General features: G+C 39.2%; 1 protein-coding gene across 1 annotated transcript; it reads left to right on the plus strand.

Annotated features, from left to right (window-relative positions):
* The first annotated feature begins 5,384 nt into the window (after positions 1-5,384).
* Positions 5,385-18,924, plus strand: LOC105929800 (transcriptional repressor scratch 1). Its single transcript, XM_012867711.3, has 2 exons — positions 5,385-6,264; positions 14,169-18,924. The coding sequence occupies exons 1-2, from the start codon at positions 6,150-6,152 to the stop codon at positions 14,894-14,896; spliced, it is 843 nt and encodes a 280-aa protein (XP_012723165.1). The 5' UTR covers positions 5,385-6,149; the 3' UTR covers positions 14,897-18,924.
* Positions 18,925-19,397: the final 473 nt, after the last annotated feature.

Consider the following 19,397-nt stretch of genomic DNA (forward strand, 5'->3'; position numbering starts at 1 on the left):
AAATATGTGCAAATAAATCTCTGCATATGTACATGTGTGGATAATAATATCAATTTGTTTGAAATGCCAAATTTTCAAATAACTTTGAATATATTTGTGACAGATTTGATCGATTAATTAAAAAGAAGAGGAGGCACGATGGTGGTGCAGGGGTAAAAAAATGTGCCTCATGTTCAGAGGCTTCAGTCCCCTGAACATGGCTGTCCTGGGTTCAACTCTCAGCCCATGGAGCTTTGCCACATGTCTTCCCCTTTTTCTCTCAACCACATTTCCTGTCAGTGTACTGTCATATAAGGCCAAGAAACAAAGCAAAAACATGCACACAAGAGGTGTAATATACAGGTTTTATTCAGTTTCATATTTTGTGAATGACTACTGAATGATTTTTGTTTGGTGCAAGTTTGAAGAAAGAATTAGGAAAGGGGTGTTGTGCAAACATTTGAGCAACCTAAGGGATTTAAGCTCACAGAGCTCAGTCAGCTTGTTAAGGCCAGACATTGTACACAGTCATCACACAGAAAGGATAGATGCTGCAGATTTCAAAGTTTCACAAATTCCTTAACCATGTCCCTGCAAAGCAGCAGCAGGGGCTTCTGTAGGAAAACAATCTGAACTTAAAAATTTAAATAGTTTGCTGACAAAGCAAGAGTGCATCAGGTCAAACGGAAATATCCTTTAATAGCAACTTGCTCACGTTATATTACTAGAATAATTGGTTGACATCTGAGGTCTAGAAAACTGAAGAAACCTTTTGAGAATAGTTCACTGGATTGCTACAAATCGCTTATTTGATAACAAATACTTCCAGTAAGGTTCATATAGGCTCCAGAGTAGCAGTGCTGCAGTCTGGTGTGTGGGTACATCTGTACCAATTATACTCATAGATTAGTCACATCAAAAATATGTTTTCTGTACCATTGCGTCGATATTAATTTCCAGAACACCAAACCAAGCCTGTTGTTTTTTAGGTAAAAAGACACCTGTGGACTAATGGTGTTCAAATACAACGTTCTGGCTTTGATGATGAAAGGTACAGTAAAGCCCCAAATTATTTATAGTCCTAGCAGATTTAGATTTTAAATTCTTTTCACTCAAACAAGACATTTGTGTCCCGTAGGAAGTGAGACTGGGATCAATTCAATTCAGTTTATTTGTATCGCATCAATTCACAACACGTGCCATCTCAAGGCACTTTTATTGAATCATACAGACAGATTGGTTACAAATGTTCTATCTGAGGAACCCCAGCAGATTGCATCGAGTCATTGCAGCATTCACTCCTCTTGAAAGAGTGTGTAGCGACAGTCATTGAATTTGCAGTAATCCCTCATTCTGAGCATGCATGTAACAACGGTGGAAAGGAAAACTCCACTTAAAAACAGGAAGAAACCTCCAGCAGAACCAGGTTCAGCATGAATGGCCATCTGCCACAACCGATCTGCATCTTTCAAAAGATACAAAAGCAAAAGGAGTATTTGTATGTCCTGAAAACACAGAATTGATCTGTTTTTCTTAGACATTTTATTAATTAAATGGTGAGTTGAAAATTCTTTAAATATTTTAAATATTTATTGCTATTTTAGTCATAAAACTCTTATTATTATTGTTGATCAGCTATGGAAGGGCTGCAGGCCTCCATGTGATCACTCTAACGTATAGATTCCTCCACAGATTCTATTGAAACTAGTCAAAAGAAATATGTTGGTGACTGTTACGGCCCCTGGCCTCTTGAGACTGTGCAGGCTTCTATTAATTATGCAGATTCCACTGCGGGAGAACACCTTCCTGATTGGCTGCCAAGGAGCTGCTACCGCATTGGACCAGCACAGGACTGCCATGCCAATCAGGCCCCTGATGAGGCCCACCTGCACCATATAAAAGACTCTTGGACTCATTCCTTCAGGGGGAGGACAGCTAGTAGGAAGCTACTTGTGAAGTTGTCTTTTCCCCGCCTTTGCTGTTTGGTTGCATTGGGTTGTTTAAACCACTTGTGCTGGCTTTGGTTGTTAAGCTGTTTTTGTTTTTGTTGAAGCATGACCTTGTAGTGGCTCATAGCTCATTTTTGGGAGGTTTTGAGGCTCCCTTTGTGTGTACTTTTATTTTCTCTATTAGTCCTCTTGGGTGGTTTGAGTTATCTTTAACCTGACCTGTTGAACCTTATGTATTTTCTTTTGTATTCAACATCCCTAAAATTATTAGCCCTTTTCTTTGGTTCAATTAATTGAGTTAAGAGTTAAGAGTATTATGTTTTGGTTATTGTAAAACCCTTTCTCTGTTAATAAACCCTTTCACATGCCACTCCGCTTCTCTGGACACAGTTTTGTTACCTCCTCTGAACCCCTAGACAGAGGGGGCGTAACAATGACATTAAAAGATTACTTTAAACCTAAATCTGCCCAGAGTATAAACAATTGTGGACGAAATTGTATGCATGGAAGGGAAAACAATTGATGACAATAATCCTAAAAATCTGTGGCGTCTCTGCATTTAGGGGGAGTGAGGCCAGGTCCCACCAGAGGTCGCTGTGGAGCTCTATGTTCACAATAATCAGTGGGACAGGATAGTTGTTTATTGTAAAAGATCGATTCCCTTACCAACAAAATTCTGTTACACACATTTCTGTCTATAGATCTAGGTCTGCCAGAAAACTGACAAGCTCAGTAGGCTAGATCCTCTGAGAGGCACCTTGATATTGAGGCTGGCCCACCAACGTTTGTTTAAATAATGAACATCTAAAATGGCAGTGCGCATGCCCAACATGCTCTCAATAGACAGCCGTGGGGCACAAATACTATGGCCCCAAGCTCGGATCGTCCAATAAAAACACCTGGAAATGCACATGTTACGTTTCCGTTGTGCTGGATATTGTGCAACCATCTAGTGTTGGTTGTCCTTGCTAGCTCACTGAAGGACTGATGTGAATCCTTTCTGTTCAATAACTAAACAATGAGTGAGCCTTTATTTGTAATTTTATGCATGAAAATTGTTATATTTAGCCCATATTACATGGCACTTCTGTGTTGGTTTATGCTAACTTATGTTTTATTTACAATTTATCAAAGTCAGGTTGTATTAATCACAGAAAAATTAGTCGCTGCTAAAAGATGTTGAGTTTTTGTGCCCCACTTAACCTAAATTATATATGATAAGAAGTCGTAGGGTTTGCATCTAATCAATTATGTCTTTTTGGGTTTCAAGGCTGCATAAAGTCGGTCGAGGCAGATGACCGTTCATACTGAGCCCGGTTCTGCCGGAGGTTTTTTTTTCCCGTTAATGGGTGGTTTTTCTTCCCACTGTCGCTTCATGCTTGCTCAGTATGAGGGATTGCAGCAAAGCCATGTACAATGCAGATGACTCTTCCTGTGGCTCTACGGTTCCCCAGGAGTGAATGCTGCTTGTCGGGACTTTGATGCAATCAACTGGTTTCCTTATATAGGACATTTTTGACCAATCTGTATAATCTGACCCAATCTGTATAATATGATTGAACTTGACTTTGTAAAGTGCCTTGAGATGACATGTTTCATGATTTCGCGCTATATAAATAAAATTTAATTGAATTGAATTAAAGTAATAGTTCTCTACATATTCATAAAGTTTTTAACAGGAAAGTTAGACAATCTAATAAATGTAATCAACCTATAGATGAATGCTAAGAAACAGACATAACATATTAAAAGGAGATGTTTAAAGTTAAAACAGAAATGTGCAGTTATAGCACTTTCTATCAGCTGTGCCCTTTGCAAGAGGAGTAAGCAAAATTTACCTGCATGTTTTGTTGTATCAGTGGGAACATCATAAACCACTTTTTTAAAAAAGATTCTCCATTATCTGTTTCTTGATTTGTTAAGTATGTAAAAAAAGGATCAGATTTACCCCACCAACAACTGATACTACAAGAGTTTGTAAAATGGTGTAGTGAGAGAAGCCAAAAGCACAACTGATACCAAATCTTCCCTTAATATTTCCGGTTATGTATAAACCAGCATCAGCACTGCAGCACAGTACCAGAAATAAGAAAACTAGCAGTTTAAATTTCATGTGAACTATTCTTTAAAAGTTTTGGGATTTTTCAAGACATGTTTATTGATTGTTAGCCACTAAAGTATTGTAGTCACTACAATTGAATTGAATAGTAAGTGTGTTCAGTAGTATAAGCTGGCATTAGCACAGCAGCTTGCTATTTGCTGCATCAAGTTAGAAAGGTAGCAGCTTAAACTGCCTCTAGCATCTGTTGTGAGCTTGTTCATGACTTGTTTTTCAGGTCTTAGGAATGGCTTAACCACTTTGAGAGAAATGTTTTGTAGGGCATGTGTAAAAAGTCAAAGCAGGTATTTTTTTTAGCAGTATGTGTTGTGCATAAACATTAAAATGCAGTTACAGTTATTTAAGAAAAGGTATCTCTGTGTCCAAAGAAAAACAGTCAGAAACATGTAACGTAAGAAAACTGTTTTTAATCAATACATAAGGGTGTATAGATTAAAACTTAATCATATGCCACATTTACATTATTTTCATTTTCATTTTAAAAGATCTCTGGCTAATCAGAGAACAGAAGAGTTGAAGAAAACAAGCAGCCAGTTACACTGAAAAAAGTTCATTCATTACTATATTGACTTATGTTTGTTTTTCCCACATAAAATCTTCCAGTAAAAGTTGTAAGTGAACCCGGTGTGACCCTCGAGCAGACATTACCCTACCTCCATATTAATCCGGTGGTTAGGCTACTGTAAAACACTCCATTTGGTCTACACCCTCTTTGCCTTCAGGGCTACATTAATGATAATTACTAAGCTCTCAGCATGCCAGTTAATATCCCCCTTTAAAATCCTTGTCATCGCAAAGAAAAAAAAAAGAAGAAAAAAAACAACAACAACTAAAATAGGCTTAACAGGGAGAGAAAAAAAATGCAGTCCCCAAAAATTATGAACAATGAAAATATCTTTAAAAAGCATGTTTCACATTGAGATAGCTAAATCGACGAATGCTTGGAAAAAATAATTTCCATTCTTATCTTCACAAAACATGGCGTCTTTTTTTCCCTCTCTCTCTCTCTCTCTCTCTCTCTCTCTCTCTCTCTCTCTCTCTCTCTCTCTCTCTCTCTCTCTCTCTCTCTCTCTCTCTCTCTCTCTCTCTCTCATACACACACACACACTCACACACACACTGAAGAGAAGGAGAGCTAAGGAGAGTGAAAGACAGAGAAAGAAAGAGAAAGAGGGGGTGATAACAGCTTCAATAAATCATCCGGGCCAGTCGCCGCTCCCAGGGGATGCGGGATGGATTAAATTAAGCACTCTCTCCACCCTTGTGTCTATCCATCCATCCCTCCATTCTCTCCCTCTCTCTCCCTCTCTCTCTCTCTCTCTCTCTCACTCTCTCGCCATATAAATGCCAACAGCTGATCGCGAGACGGCACACTCGCGGGAACAGCTCGAAGCTGCAGAAAGAGAGAGGCGAGGGGAAGAGAGTGAAGAGAGAGGGATCCAGAGAGAGAAAGAGGGAAATCTGTTGATTCATCGTAGTCATCTTTTTTATACAATTCTTTGACTTAAAGGGAATTAAAGGACTATTTTTTCGTAAAAAGGATTTTTTTTAAATAAAAGCATCCTAAGTTATTCTTATATATTTTTAAACCTCTTGTTTTCTTCGCATCCCTCCCTCATCCTCCCCCTCTTCCTCCCCAATTTCTTCTTCAAAAAGGCCCGAGCTCAGCGGGGTGTCTTCCATCGCCTTTTATTTCTTTTATTTTTGTATTGTTCAAGAGCCCTCGGTCTTCCGTTTGTCCGCGAACGCAAAACGCACGAGGCACCCCCCTCCTCCTCCCTACGGTGGGAGCTGTCCGGTGCTGAAGTTGCATTCCCTGCCTTCCATGCAGGTGGACTGAGGGCCAGGCAGGGACACTCAAGCAGAACAAAAAACTATTTTAACCGGATCACTCGGCAGCTCGGTTCCCACCGCAACCTGAAGACAATCGGCCCCTCTGCTCCGCGTGTTGACGAACGGGATCGCCACGCTGGCCAGGCCGTCGGCGATCGGCTTTCCATCCGCGAGAGAGTGCGCGCGTGTGTGTGTGTCGCTTCGTCCGCGTGTACGTTGTGTTTGTGGGAGCGTGCGTGCTCGCGAGCGTGCCGGCGTCTCTCACCACCATGCCAAGGTCTTTCCTGGTGAAAAAGGTGAAACTGGATGATTTCTCCACCGGGGCGGACCTGGAACACGCCTACCGGCACAGGACGGACCTCAGCCTGCGGCTGCATGACAAAGGTAGGTCAGGCTGCCTACACAGTGCGGGACTAACAGGTGTCTCACATACAGATCGTTTCCAGTGAGGAGGAGGGGGAGGAGGAGGAGGGGGATGCAGTCAGGAGAGGAGGGGGGGGGGGGGGGGGGTTCTGTAATAAGGCTGGTCTATAATGCATGAGACAAAGAGGTGGGTTTACCTGTTGTGTCTTGGAAAGATTTCCGTTTTGTGACTGTTTTAAATCGTCACCAGGCACTTACACGTTAGAGCTGGGGGTTAAAATTTACACACAGACCAACACTGTGTGAAATATAAAGTATATCTAAACTACTCCAATGAAGCATAACATTATAACCATCAGGGGCACCTCGGCTAGTATACAGCCACATGCATAACAAACTGGAACAACTTTTCCAACAGTAGTTTTAGAAACTCCTGCCCTGATGTTATTGCCCCACTAAAAACGGGGCTTTACCTCTGCCTAAACATTTTAGATTAAATGCAGAAGAAATGACACCGAGCATTTGTTTGGGACATGTGGGTGTGCAAATCTAACCAGAGTACATACTTTGCGACTTAGAAGACTTGTCAACACACACCTCAACAAGCAATATAGCTGCACTGTTTTTTGTAAAATCTCAGGCAGTGAATCAGATGGAAACATGCCACTGTAAAAAAAACAAAAAAAACAATAAGGCAAATATGTATGGCTACAGTGACTACAAAGAAAAATTATAGGTTCTAATAGTTAAGTCTGTTGTGTTTGTGCAGGTGTGCCTGTACGGTATTTGAGATATGGGTGTCAGTTTTTGGGAGCCTGTATGGTAGTTGGTGGTGGGGAAGCAGAATTATTATGATGGAAATGTCATATATACGTAGGTGGTGATGGTTGATATCATACTCTAGTATGATGAATAGGGAGAGATGCAAAACCACGTAATCAGAAGAAGTAAACTAATAAATGAATATGTGTTGCAACTCATTAAACATTAATCACTTATCTTTAAATTTTAGGTCTAAATAAAAACGTACATATACAATAGATTTGGGGTGGCAAATTTTATGAAAGGCTATTGGCCCTGTTATCCCCCCCACCCCAGTAGCAACACTGTCCCAGACATGCATTCATAAATAGTGCTTTTTTGGACTACTTAGAGAGATGCTGACCTCTACAAGTAGGTAACTATCCTCAAGAGCTGGAGGTTTGGAAATGCTATGACTAAGTCATCTTGCCAGTTTGATTCTGAGCTTGCCCTTGAGGCTTGCATCATCAACTTCAACGATGCAATTTTAATAACTATGACAGTTTTTTTTAGTTTAAAAACTGAATGCACTTTTTTCTTACAATCACAAACAGACACTGTGATGGAAAAATAATAACTGTGTCTGTCCTCCCCTGTCAGGGGTCATAATGTTATGCCTGATCAGTGTATAATCAAAATGACATGTTTTATTGCATCAATTTCATTAAGTGGGACATGTTTTAATATTACCATATTGTTGTTGATTTTTTATAACTAATCCACTTTCAGTCAGTTTCCCTTTCAAAACCTTCATGGGTGTTGTAGTGAGACAGTCTGCATGATCAATTATTAGAGAATAACTTCAGACAGCATAGAGTTATCACATGGTCTTTACCACTTACTTATCTCTCATTCTCTCAATCAGCTATAAAAATATATCAATGATAGATTATACAGCAGCCTGTGAGTGATGTTAGCTCCACAGAGCTGAAAGAGATCAGACAAGCAGATTCTAAGAGGGACAATAAATTACTCAAGACCCGTCAGTTATAGTCTTAATGTCCCCACACCCACAAAATATAGGACTTTCTTTACTGGATTTTATCCTATACCAATTTGTCTGCTCCTAGAGTTGAGCTGCGTAAAGGTCACTTGTGAAATTAACTCAATCAAGAGCTTCTTGCATGCTTCACTGATCCTTCCTAATGCTCAGCTGGGACCTTCTTGCTCCCACACAGAATAATAAGTAATGGCAAAAAATAAAGCCAGCCCGTGTGCTTTTAGTTGCTTACCTCTGTCAAAGTAAAATGCATGACTTTCGATGCTTGGGTGGAGATGCATCAAAACCACCTCTTTGGAGGTTGTAGATAATAATCAGACAATTGATCCTTGTTTAAATTTGTTTAATTTACACCATGCTCACATGATTCACTACAACAGGTGCAACATTAACAGCTTAATCAGCAATTTGTTATCTTACGTTTAACAATGCAATGAGCTGCTCCAAAGCCACTGCTATTATCAGACATGATTGTATATTAAGCTGACCTTACCGGAGGCTGATCCTCTGACATGCTCTATACCGTTTCCGAGCACCAGGTGTTACTGCTCTATTTTTGCTGCGCTGGCATATTTTTTTGCACGCTGGTTTTCTTGCTCTGAATGATTCACCCTCTATCTGCAACAGCTGCCATAATGTTAAACTGTCACATGAGGACACATTTTAAAAGGAGAGAACTAACTAATTTTCTCTATTTTAACAAGGTTAAACATAACTAATGAAATAAATATAAAAAATCCATGTTTTTTTTTTTAAACAAAATAGTTTATTGCATGCTTTTGAAAAAGCTTTTTCTTAAAAAGGTGTGTTGTTTTAGACTATGGTGATTAAGTTTACAAATGTTATTTTATTTTATACTTTTTGCTTAAACATCACATTTCTGTTGCTTAATAAGACCTTGTTCCTTAATAAGGTCCTTGCTATAATCATAACATAGTTCATTATTTTTCACTATATGAGGGCTGCAAACATGCCCTCATACTTTAATCTTATGCGTCACAGAATGAACGCCTTTGTTTCCAGCTGGGAGTCAATGACAGATTGTTGCACGGTAACATGCGTCCTCTATGGCAGAAATCCTGTGCTCCTGAAGCAAAAAAGGGTTTTAATGTCAAGGTTAACAAACTCAACAACCTGCCAGGTTTGACACTAAAGAGCTGTGTGTAGTGCAGTCTGTCTCAGTAACCTTTTGTCTCCATCTCTTACCTCTGATTTTAGCAGCTCAAAGCAGCTTCTTCAAACAGCCCCACTACAGAGGACCATTTTAGGAAAGACTTTCTGCCTGAACAAACCGCCTTTTAGATTCCTTTTTTATATTTATACCCCATCCGTCTTCCACCTCTGTGTATGTGTCGGCAGTGTGTATTCTCATGGGACTATGAATTGCTGTTATCATCTGTAAACAGATATGTTTTCCATGTGGAATTTGTTACTTCTGCATTCCATTCATAATCTTTCCTGAGAGTGAAACAAAACCTAAAAATACATTATTCACTACCATGCAACAAGTAGAACATCTAAAGATGCATCATCAAATGAATAGAAAGTTGTCATCATAATCTAATCGAGATTACGTTGACCAAATAAGACTACTCTGATTTTGTGTTTTCAATAAAGTTGTCTTTATTTTAGACATTTAAAGGAATGGTTTTAGTAGTGGCATAGAAGAGGTGGAAGTTTAAAAAATTGGCATGATTACAACTATTATTCCGTGTTACTGGATATTTGTGGACCTGTCTGTTTAGAAACACCTGTAGGCAAAGTGTGGACCATCATTAAAGCAAACTTAAATTGAAGTGGATCTATGTCATATTGTATGTGTGTGATTTTCATTGACTAGATTTGCACCAAAAGCATGTATTAAATCTTTCCAAAATGTTTTTACCACAGTGTATTTAAAAAATTTATTTACACATATAGAAATTGTGCACATTTTGTCATCTTAAAGCTATTAGTTTTCACCTGATAAAATTTATGATACATGTTTTCATCTTTTTTTTGGAAATAAGGTATTGGATGAATTCAAATTAAATTATTTTTTTCTCAAATTCCCCTAAATAAAATGGAATGATATTAAATATCTACAAAACAGAGTCCACCAGTTTATACTTGCATCCCATTATAATACAGCCATATTCATTAAATTAGAAGATGTATTTCTAAAAGGCTTGTTTGTCAGATTCAAAGCACCTTATGAAAAAAAAAATCTTTAAGCTGTCCCAAATTGTAAAGCAATTGCGGGTTATCGCAAAAGCAAACAGGCTTAAATTGGAGTTCTTTCTGAAAACATTTCGACACCTGTCCAGGAGTCTTTGTCAATTCTGGTGGCTTGCACTTGAGCAACCTGCAGTTGGTGCACTGCTGTTTTTAAAGGACATGGACATCCTCACACCAAGCAATAGCTTCCACCGACCCAGGTCAGTGGCAGGTGAGTCACTGATTTGCGTCTGACTGAAAATGCACCTAGGAGGATGGGCCTCTATGTCCTTTTTAAAAACAGCGGTGCACCATCTGCAGGTTGCTCAAGTGCGAGCCACCAGAATCGACAAAGACTCCTGGAGAGGTGTCGAAACGTTTTCAGAAAGAACTGAGCGAAAGTCCAGTTGCCTCCGATTTAAGCCTGTGTGCTGTCAATCTATAAGCTGGTTTTAAACATACTTTCTATAAAGCCCCCATTTCTGCTTGAAAAATTTAGCTTTTTTATTTGGTCTGATGCAACATTCTAATAAAGAAAAGCATAAACCACCAGGTCTCTGCATCGACTGACGCTGCACAGCGGGACAGTGGTCACTGTATTGTTGACCCTGTTCCGCACTGGATTTGTCCGTGGTGCTGATTCTTGTTTTCACACAGTAAATCAACTTCTTTTCCCTCAAGTTTAGTGTCAGCCTGTGTGCATTCATCTTTTACAAGGGAAGTGTTTTTAACTGCAGGTCTTGAGGGCCGAAGGGAGATGTATTGCTAAATTAGCTCAGGACTCACACTGCGGATCCTTTCAAACACCCTCTCCTGGTCACAGGTGTACAGGAGGAGAGACAGATGCTCGATCTCATGAAAAGGAAATTCAGATTATTTTACCAGCTGTTTGACACATGCTGAAATGAAGTGCTGTTACTGCTGTTTCACTGACTGTACGTTGATTCCACACTTTGCCTGTTATGCAGGACCTGGATACAGTTGCTGCCGCATTACGACAGCACAGATACTGAAAGACTGCAGCTGTCACTGGGGGCATGCTTTCACACCTGATGCTTTTAAACACTTTATTATTTTAATATTTGTAAATGTAGAATTATATTCACCTAATTGACACTACATCAGACTTAAGAACCAGTAACGTTTCACTTTTTATCGCCCCTTTTAACACTTAAGTAAATTTTATAGACCTTAATTATAGTTAATTTTATATTTGTCAATACCAAACAATTCCTTCCCTGGTACCACATTTCTAGATCTTCTTATGTTTTTATCTTTATACATTTGCTAAATTCCTTTTTGCTTTTTTCATTGAGTGCCTCAGGGCTTGTGTGTTATTGTGGTTTAAACAGAATAGGGTGCTAACAAATTTGTTGTACTGCCTCATGCAATGACCACAATTTTCCGAAATTACACTTTGAAATCAACAGTGGAGCACTGTTGTACATTTCAACTACTGTTTGCACCTAAACTGAATAACTATTAGTTTAAAGACTCAACAAATTCCTGCTTTATTAGTTTTTGTACATTTTGTGTTGTTTTAGTGTGCATGTCAAGACAGATGCACTGTAGAAGCTACAGTTTTTCATAAACTGCTGTCTATAGGATTTTAATGGTTTTAATCCAAGCTCACTGATGCTGCTGCTTTGTCCCAGGAAGCCATATGCACAGTAATTAATAAGAATTATTATTATTATCTAAACTGTGGTTCTCTGACAGTTTGCAGATGATTTCGCTAGTATGCCTCTTTTTCCTTGACTGACAGCCTTGTTATACAGTGCCTTGCAAAAGAATCTTACAACTTGAACTTGTTCACATTTGTTACATTACTATCTACTATTTCAATGCATTTTAATGTAATTTTTTCAAATAGACCAACACAAATAGAGGGAAACTGGCATCTGATTTACCAACAATTTAATTAATTACTATTTGGCAAGTGTGGCTTGCATTTGTATGCAGTCCCCTTTACTCTGATCCCCCTAATCAGAGCAATAAATTTTCTCTAAAAGTCACCCAAGCAACCATTAGTTGATACATTAATTTTGATGTAATTTCCTCCCAGCATAAATACAGCTGTTCTGTGAAGGCTTCAAAAGTTTGTTAGCGGCAATTAGTAAACAAACAGCATCATAAAAACCAATGAACACAGCAGACATGTTTGGAATAAAAGTAGGGTTGAGTTATAAGACTAAATCTTGAGCCTTGGACATATAGACTTCAGCTTAATCCATAAGAAAAACATCTAGACTATCATGTCTTATTTATGCTTCTCATGCACAAGTTTTTTTTTTTTTTGTCAGATATCTCACACTGTACAGAGAGAGGACAGGGTGTGTTTTATTTGTCTTTTTTTCCCTCTTCTCCCCTATTGTGGCTTTCTATCTTTACACAGATTCAATGGCAGCGACCTGTGGGCATAGTAGTGTCCTTGGCAGCATGGTCTCAGTAAATCGTCCCCCGCCCCCCCCCTGAAATGTTTGTGATGTATGTGATGCCGGTTGTACTAAAACAATAATTTCCCTCTGGGATCATTAAAGTATTTTCTGATTCTGATTCTGATTCTGAAGACATTGTTATCTACCTAAACTGACAGGCTAGGCAAAAGGAGCATCACTCAAAAAAGTAGTCATAAGGTCTATGGTACTCTGGAGGAGTTGCAGAGCTCCACAGTTCAATGAGGAGAACTTGTTAACAGTCATGTACATGACAAATGTGTCCTTTATGAAAAAGTGGTGAAAAAGCCATGAAAAAAGGGGACATCTCAAACACATGCAAGAATGTGCTCTGGTTAGACACGACCCAAATTAGAACATTTTGGCCTTCATCCAAACTGCAATGCGTAGTGGAAAAAACTAACTGCATATCACCGTGAATACCACCATTCACACCTAGAAACATTCTGGTGGCAGCATCAACTTATGTTTATGCTTTTCTTCAGAAACAGCAGGGAAGGTACTCAGAGTCAACAGGAAGATGGATGTAACTAAACCCTTGGCAAGACACAGGAAGAAAAGATGTTAACGTTTGCAAAAGACTTGTGACGGGGTGGAGGGTCACCTTCCAGCAGGACAATAGCCCTAAACATACAGCCAGATATACAATGGAGCAGTTGAGATGAGGATATTCATAAAGAATAAGAAATGTTTGTTCACAGATGACCTTGAGTTATTTTTCAGACAAAAATGGACAACAATTAAAATCTCTAGATGTGTAAAAGCTGTCAGAGGCATACTGCCAAACTGTTATAATTGCAGCAAAAATTGCTTCCTGACAGTATTGACTTGGGAAGGAGTCAGGAGAAGGACATGCCACACTTTTCAGATTTGCATTTGTGAAAACCTTTAAAAAAACATGTATCCCTTCTTTCTAACTCACAATTATGTGTTATTTTGTGTGGTTCTGGAACATGCCACAATAAAATGCATTGAAGTTTGAAGTTGTAATGTTACTAAATGTGTGAAACTTCAAAGGATATAAATAGGTTGCAAGACAGAGCACATCGATTTTCTTTGCACTGCAAAAACGGAACTAGAAATAAGTAAAATGTTCTTAAAATGAGTGCATTAGTCCTTGATTTGAGCAGGTAAATAAGATGATTTGCCAATGGAATAAGATTTTTCCACTTAAAATAGGAACAATTCATCTCCATCATCTTATTTCAAGTGCAGGATGTCTAATTATCTTATTTTAGGGGCAAACATACTCATTCCATTGGCAGATAATCTTATTTACTGGCTTGAATCAAGGACGAATAAACTAACTTTAAGAACATTTTACTTGGTTTTAGATCCGTTTTTGCAGTGTGGTGTATAACAAATATAGCACAGATGCTTCAGGAATAGTGATTTTAATCCAGTGCTATATGTCTCTGTCCTAACTTTGACTCCCATGTGGGTGTAACACTATTTTCTTGTTTCCACCTTAGCTGCCTACATCAGTGACTACATCAGTCCTGTCGCGTATGATGGTGAGAGTGATGGTGGCATCAAGGTGCCCTCTCCTGATCCCCTCTATGACGGCATCCACAGCGACTACGGTGCCCCCGACTCAGAGTCTCCGGACAGCCCAGGCTCAGAAATCACGGATGGCTACATCAACGGCGACGCCGCAGTGAGCGAGGGATACACGGTCGATGCCTTCTTCATCACCGACGGCCGTTCGAGAAGAAAAGCCCTTGGCAGCCCCCGGACCATCCAGAGGCACACCTGTAATGAGTGTGGCAAAACCTATGCCACGTCTTCCAACCTGAGCCGGCACAAACAGACACACCGCTCGCTTGACAGCAAGCTGGCAAAGAAGTGCCCCACCTGTGGGAAGGTGTACGTGTCTATGCCCGCTATGGCCATGCACCTGCTCACTCATGACCTCAAGCACAAGTGTGACGTATGTGGAAAGGCGTTCAGCCGGCCGTGGCTCCTGCAGGGTCACATGCGCTCCCACACTGGGGAGAAACCCTTTGGGTGTGCCCACTGTGGGAAGGCCTTCGCGGACCGCTCAAACCTGCGCGCCCACATGCAGACCCACTCGGCCTTCAAGCACTTCAAATGCAAACGCTGCAACAAGACCTTCGCACTCAAGAGTTATCTGAACAAGCACTACGAGTCTGCCTGCTTCAAAGGCCCCTTCTCCCCTCTCGGCCCATTAGACGCATGACAACCTACGAAGAGATCAAATGAGGGACAAAACTGCAGACACAAATTACCATTATCCTTAAAGACTAAACTGCAGACGGTATATTTTTGGTCAGAATGCGACCTTGCCTTCCCTCCTTCAGACCCCCCCGCCCCCATCTCCCTTCCCTCGGAGCCAGACCACAATGATGAATATGATGAAGATAGCACAATTTTTCTCCTTGAGATTTTCCCTCTTAAGGATTTAACTGATCGACGCATGCACTTCCTTGAAATCTCTTCACCTCCTTTTTTTTTCTCCGTCTGTTGAGGACAGAGACATCAATATTACCGCAGCTTCCACTTGGCATCTAGACATAATATGACTGCATATATTTTGGAACATTGATGATGATGATGATGTTGATGATGATGATGTTAATGATGACAAAGACAATAGCATTCATATAGCTACTAGTTTTCTCCATGCACTGAAATGCAGTGAAAGTGTTTTTTGCATTCTGATTCTGCTTTTTTGGGGGAATAGTAGTAATAAGAATATTAATAATAATAATGAGGATAGTATTAATAATGCTCTGCTGCACCAAGTGACCATAATCCCTCCACTATTGAGGTAAAAAAACTATTTATGTATTTATTTATTTATTTGGGCAATTTTCCTTTTTATTATTTGTCGTATATTTCTACTTGATTTGATGACAACAGATGCTATTTATTTGCACTTTAAGTTCTGGAAATGTCTTTTTACCACTACAGGCCAAAGCATATGTCACTTTTTTGGGTACACTTTTTTTCTATTATGTTGTTTACCTCCTTTTTTTAAAATCAACATTACTGCATGCAAAAAAAGAAACATAATGAAACCTATGCCAACCACATGAAAAAAAGCTTATGAATTTTTGCCAAAATTCCTATAGATAGAACCCGAGGGCAATATTTTTCTCTTGGAGCCTCCATAGGACTCTTTAAAGCAATAATCACCTAATGCATGAAATTTTATGATGAAGTTATGAAGTATTACCTACTACTGTATAGCAGTTTGAAAAATCAGGTATGTTTTACTTCACCTATAATCATAAACTGAACAATACTAACATTGCAGACATCAGGGATCATGCCAATGTAGTGTTAGAGTGACGAAAAGAAAAGTCCCGTCTTTCCTTTCTTGTTATGCACTGCCTGCCTCTTAGTGAGTAGAACTAATGTAGGATGTAGGCTTTGAGAGGCTGGGATCAGCTGCCTGCTGAGCGTGGGGCCTATTGTAGGATAACTGTGTTGTGATTATGACGGACTTTGCAATGTACTCCATCATCCAGTCAACTGATGCACAGCTGCATTCCAAAAATGACAATATCATGGAAAAGTTAATATATTTCAGTAAGTCATTTCAGAAAACGAAACTCAAATGAACAAAAAAAAAAAAAAACAACAGGGTTACACTTTTTAGGCATCTATTTCTGTTAATTTGCTGAGATCATGAAAAAGCCAAAATGTATTTTCTCAGAAAATTTTAAGTTTATTAGTTTGAATAAAGTGAAACTAATGAAGAAGTATCTAGCTCTGGTTATATTATGACCTTCAGAAACTGGACAGCTGACTTGACAGTTTTTCAGCAGACAGTCTTGACACCTCTACAAAATGTTTAAGTTGCAAAAGTCTTCGATAAAGAAAACAGGCTGTTCACAGAGTGCTTGATCCAGGCATAATAAATGGAAAGTTGAGTGGAGGGAAAACATTAATGCATGTAGCCTCGAAACGATTGTCAAGCAAAGGCCATTCAAGAGTGCTAGAAAGATTCACAGTCTGAACTGTGACTGAAGTCAGTGCTTCCAGAGACACCGCACTCTTTTGCATCTGCTGTAGGGCTGTCAGTTCTGCAGTCATCCTTATGATTGTGAAGGACATAACAACATTTCTGTATTAAAATACTTTTTCACTGGTAGTACATAGTTTTCATTGGCTGTTAACTATAAGCATCAATATTGACAAAAAATAACAAAATATACAGGGAGTCTAATCAATGCGTTTCTCTTTTTAATTAAATGACTGAAATAAATTAATTTTTCCACAATTTTCTTATTTATCGAGATTGACTTGAATTTGTGCTGTGATATTCAGTAAAAAAAAAAAAAAAACTAAAAGCAATCTTATTGGATTTTGCCATGAGATGTGCACAATCCAAAACCGAGAGACGATGTGTAACTCTCCGCATGTCTTCATTGGAAAAACCAAGGTAACGTTTGGCGCATTGCTGAAGCTGGACTGAGGTCAGCTCTGACTGCAATGCATTATTCAACCATCTCCCCCTGAGTGCTTCCTCAACATAAACCGTGCATTGCTCAACAACAGAAGCAAGCTGCACTTTGACTGGCCGCTCTGATTACAGTTCACAGTTTCATGCTGCAGCTGCATGGAGCAGAGTCCGGATTATTCTACAGCAGCCCCCCCGTTCGCCCCCACTCGGCCACCCCGTAGGCTCACTTTATGAGTGATATACCTACAGACAGGTTAACTCGAATCAGCTCTGACCCCATAAATCATTTAGGTTGTAATGTAGGTGGTCAACAGCAGTGATGCTGAACCCAGATCTCTGCAGCTCAGAAACCTTTTTTTTTTTTTTTCAGATTCATGGAGCTTCCCATGAGACAGACTGAAGACAGAAATACATTCTTGAGTGTATTTATGTGAATCTGTGACACTATACAGTTTGTACATATTGTGGGCTTGCGCAAAAACATTCAGAAATGTGTTAAGAAGTGCATCCATATGCATGCAAGCACACAGTGCCTGATGATAAGCCATTTGGAATAACAACATCTTCCTGCAATTACGTTCAGTTATGTGGATCCATGAGCTTCGATAATTACACTGCTTCCAGAAGACTGGTGCTGTTTGAAGATGTTTTTGACTGGGTAAATCTTAATGATTACATGGACTAATAGAATAATTTAAGTTTTCTTAACTGGTTAATAAACTGACAGAGAAGAGACACCTTACATAAATTGTACTTTACTTGCAATGAGGGTCTAAAGGCAAATGTCTAAAGTTAGTCAGATTTTTTTTAAAATGTTTGTTACAATGATAGCAAAAAGAGAGAGAGAGAGAGATTTTCTGATCTGTCTTTGGCAAAAGGGGGAAACATTCTCTTATTATTTCTTTTAAAATATGAACATAAATCAGCGAGTTTGGGGTCTTGTTTAGTAATCTAACTTTTTGAAGCCTAATTTGTGTACTTTTAGTTTGGAATTAGGGCAAGTCTTTAATGTACAACACAGACAACACACAATTTTGTGCTTTAACATTGCACGTGATCAAAATGCTTTTATAGCAAATTCATACAAAAAGAACAATAACACAGCCCTATTTGTTAAACGTAACTCAAAGGTCTAATCCATTAGGGAAGTGGTAATTATCAGGAGCTCTTAACAGCCATAGCAACCTCTTCTGCAGCGTCTGAGTACATGTGATAAGGCTCCGACAATGTTTCCTGCTTTCATGTCTCAAAGAGTTGGTTGATAGACTTTGCACTCTTCTCTAACTGTCTTCTGGGTGTTTGGCTGAAACTCTCCGGAGGCTTTTCAGTGGTATTAAACCAGAAGGAATATACCGTGAAGTCTGTCTGCTTGAGTCTGTCTCCTGATGAGCTCCTGGTCTGGCCTCTTTAAGTACTTCCATTGTAGTCATCTCCACTTTTGAAGAAAGTAGCACAATGAAACTAACTAGAAATCAGGTAGAGAAGAATTATATATATTAAAAAAATTGTACTAGCTTGACCTCTCTTCTTCTTCTTTTGTATTTCCGAGTTAAAGAATGATGATAGCCTAAATAATCATTTAATGCAGGAGGGTTTGTAAAGAATCCTTTGGATTGAGACGTTTTTACTGCTGTATAGCGATATCTGACATACCTTAACTCAGGAGGGTTGGATCTCTATTCCAGAGTGAGGATCTCCTGTGAGTTTTTTTTGTGCCAGTATTCAGACAATGTAAGCACAATGATCACAAAGCATTTTGTGGCACTTCATAATAAAGAATAATCTTAACCAACCAAGGATGTTTTGTTGTAGCTCTGTGTTTTTGTCTTGAGATTCAAGCCGTCTTCCAGTCATTGTGAAAGCTTGCCACCGTGCTGCACTCTTAGGGGAATAATACATGTTGTCTCTTCTATCTAAGTAGCTTTTAAGCCAATTCAAATGGATGTGCAAAGTTTTCTTTTCTAGCCATAGGAGTGCTTCGTTCATTTATACAGGAGAAAAACACTTGACTCTCAACTAAGCAGCTCTTGGTTTGCATTAGCTTTGTCAATATTGTATGTTTAAAGAGGCGCTGAGCTGACATTAATTCACAGCAAGCTCGTTAGCATTTTTTAAACGACTGGGATGGTTAAATACTGCTGTTTGATTATGCCTTAAAAGGTGTTTAAACTTTGGTTTAGAAAAGGTCATGTTTAAAGTTACTGTTTCAAGTATTTTTCCATAACTTTAAGGGCAAAGAAATGTTCCTGATCCCTGCTTAGAAGCATAC

This window comes from Fundulus heteroclitus, chromosome 3 (genome assembly GCF_011125445.2).
Source record: "Fundulus heteroclitus isolate FHET01 chromosome 3, MU-UCD_Fhet_4.1, whole genome shotgun sequence".
NCBI lineage: Eukaryota > Metazoa > Chordata > Actinopteri > Cyprinodontiformes > Fundulidae > Fundulus > Fundulus heteroclitus.

Excerpts from the sequence above, each read along its gene's own strand:
- LOC105929800 (XM_012867711.3), top strand. The coding sequence starts at position 6,150 with ATGCCAAGGTCTTTCCTGGTGAAAAAGGTGAAACTGGATGATTTCTCC. Across the intron at positions 6,265-14,168 it reads CCTGCGGCTGCATGACAAAG|CTGCCTACATCAGTGACTAC; the intron begins GTAGGTCAGGCT and ends TTTCCACCTTAG.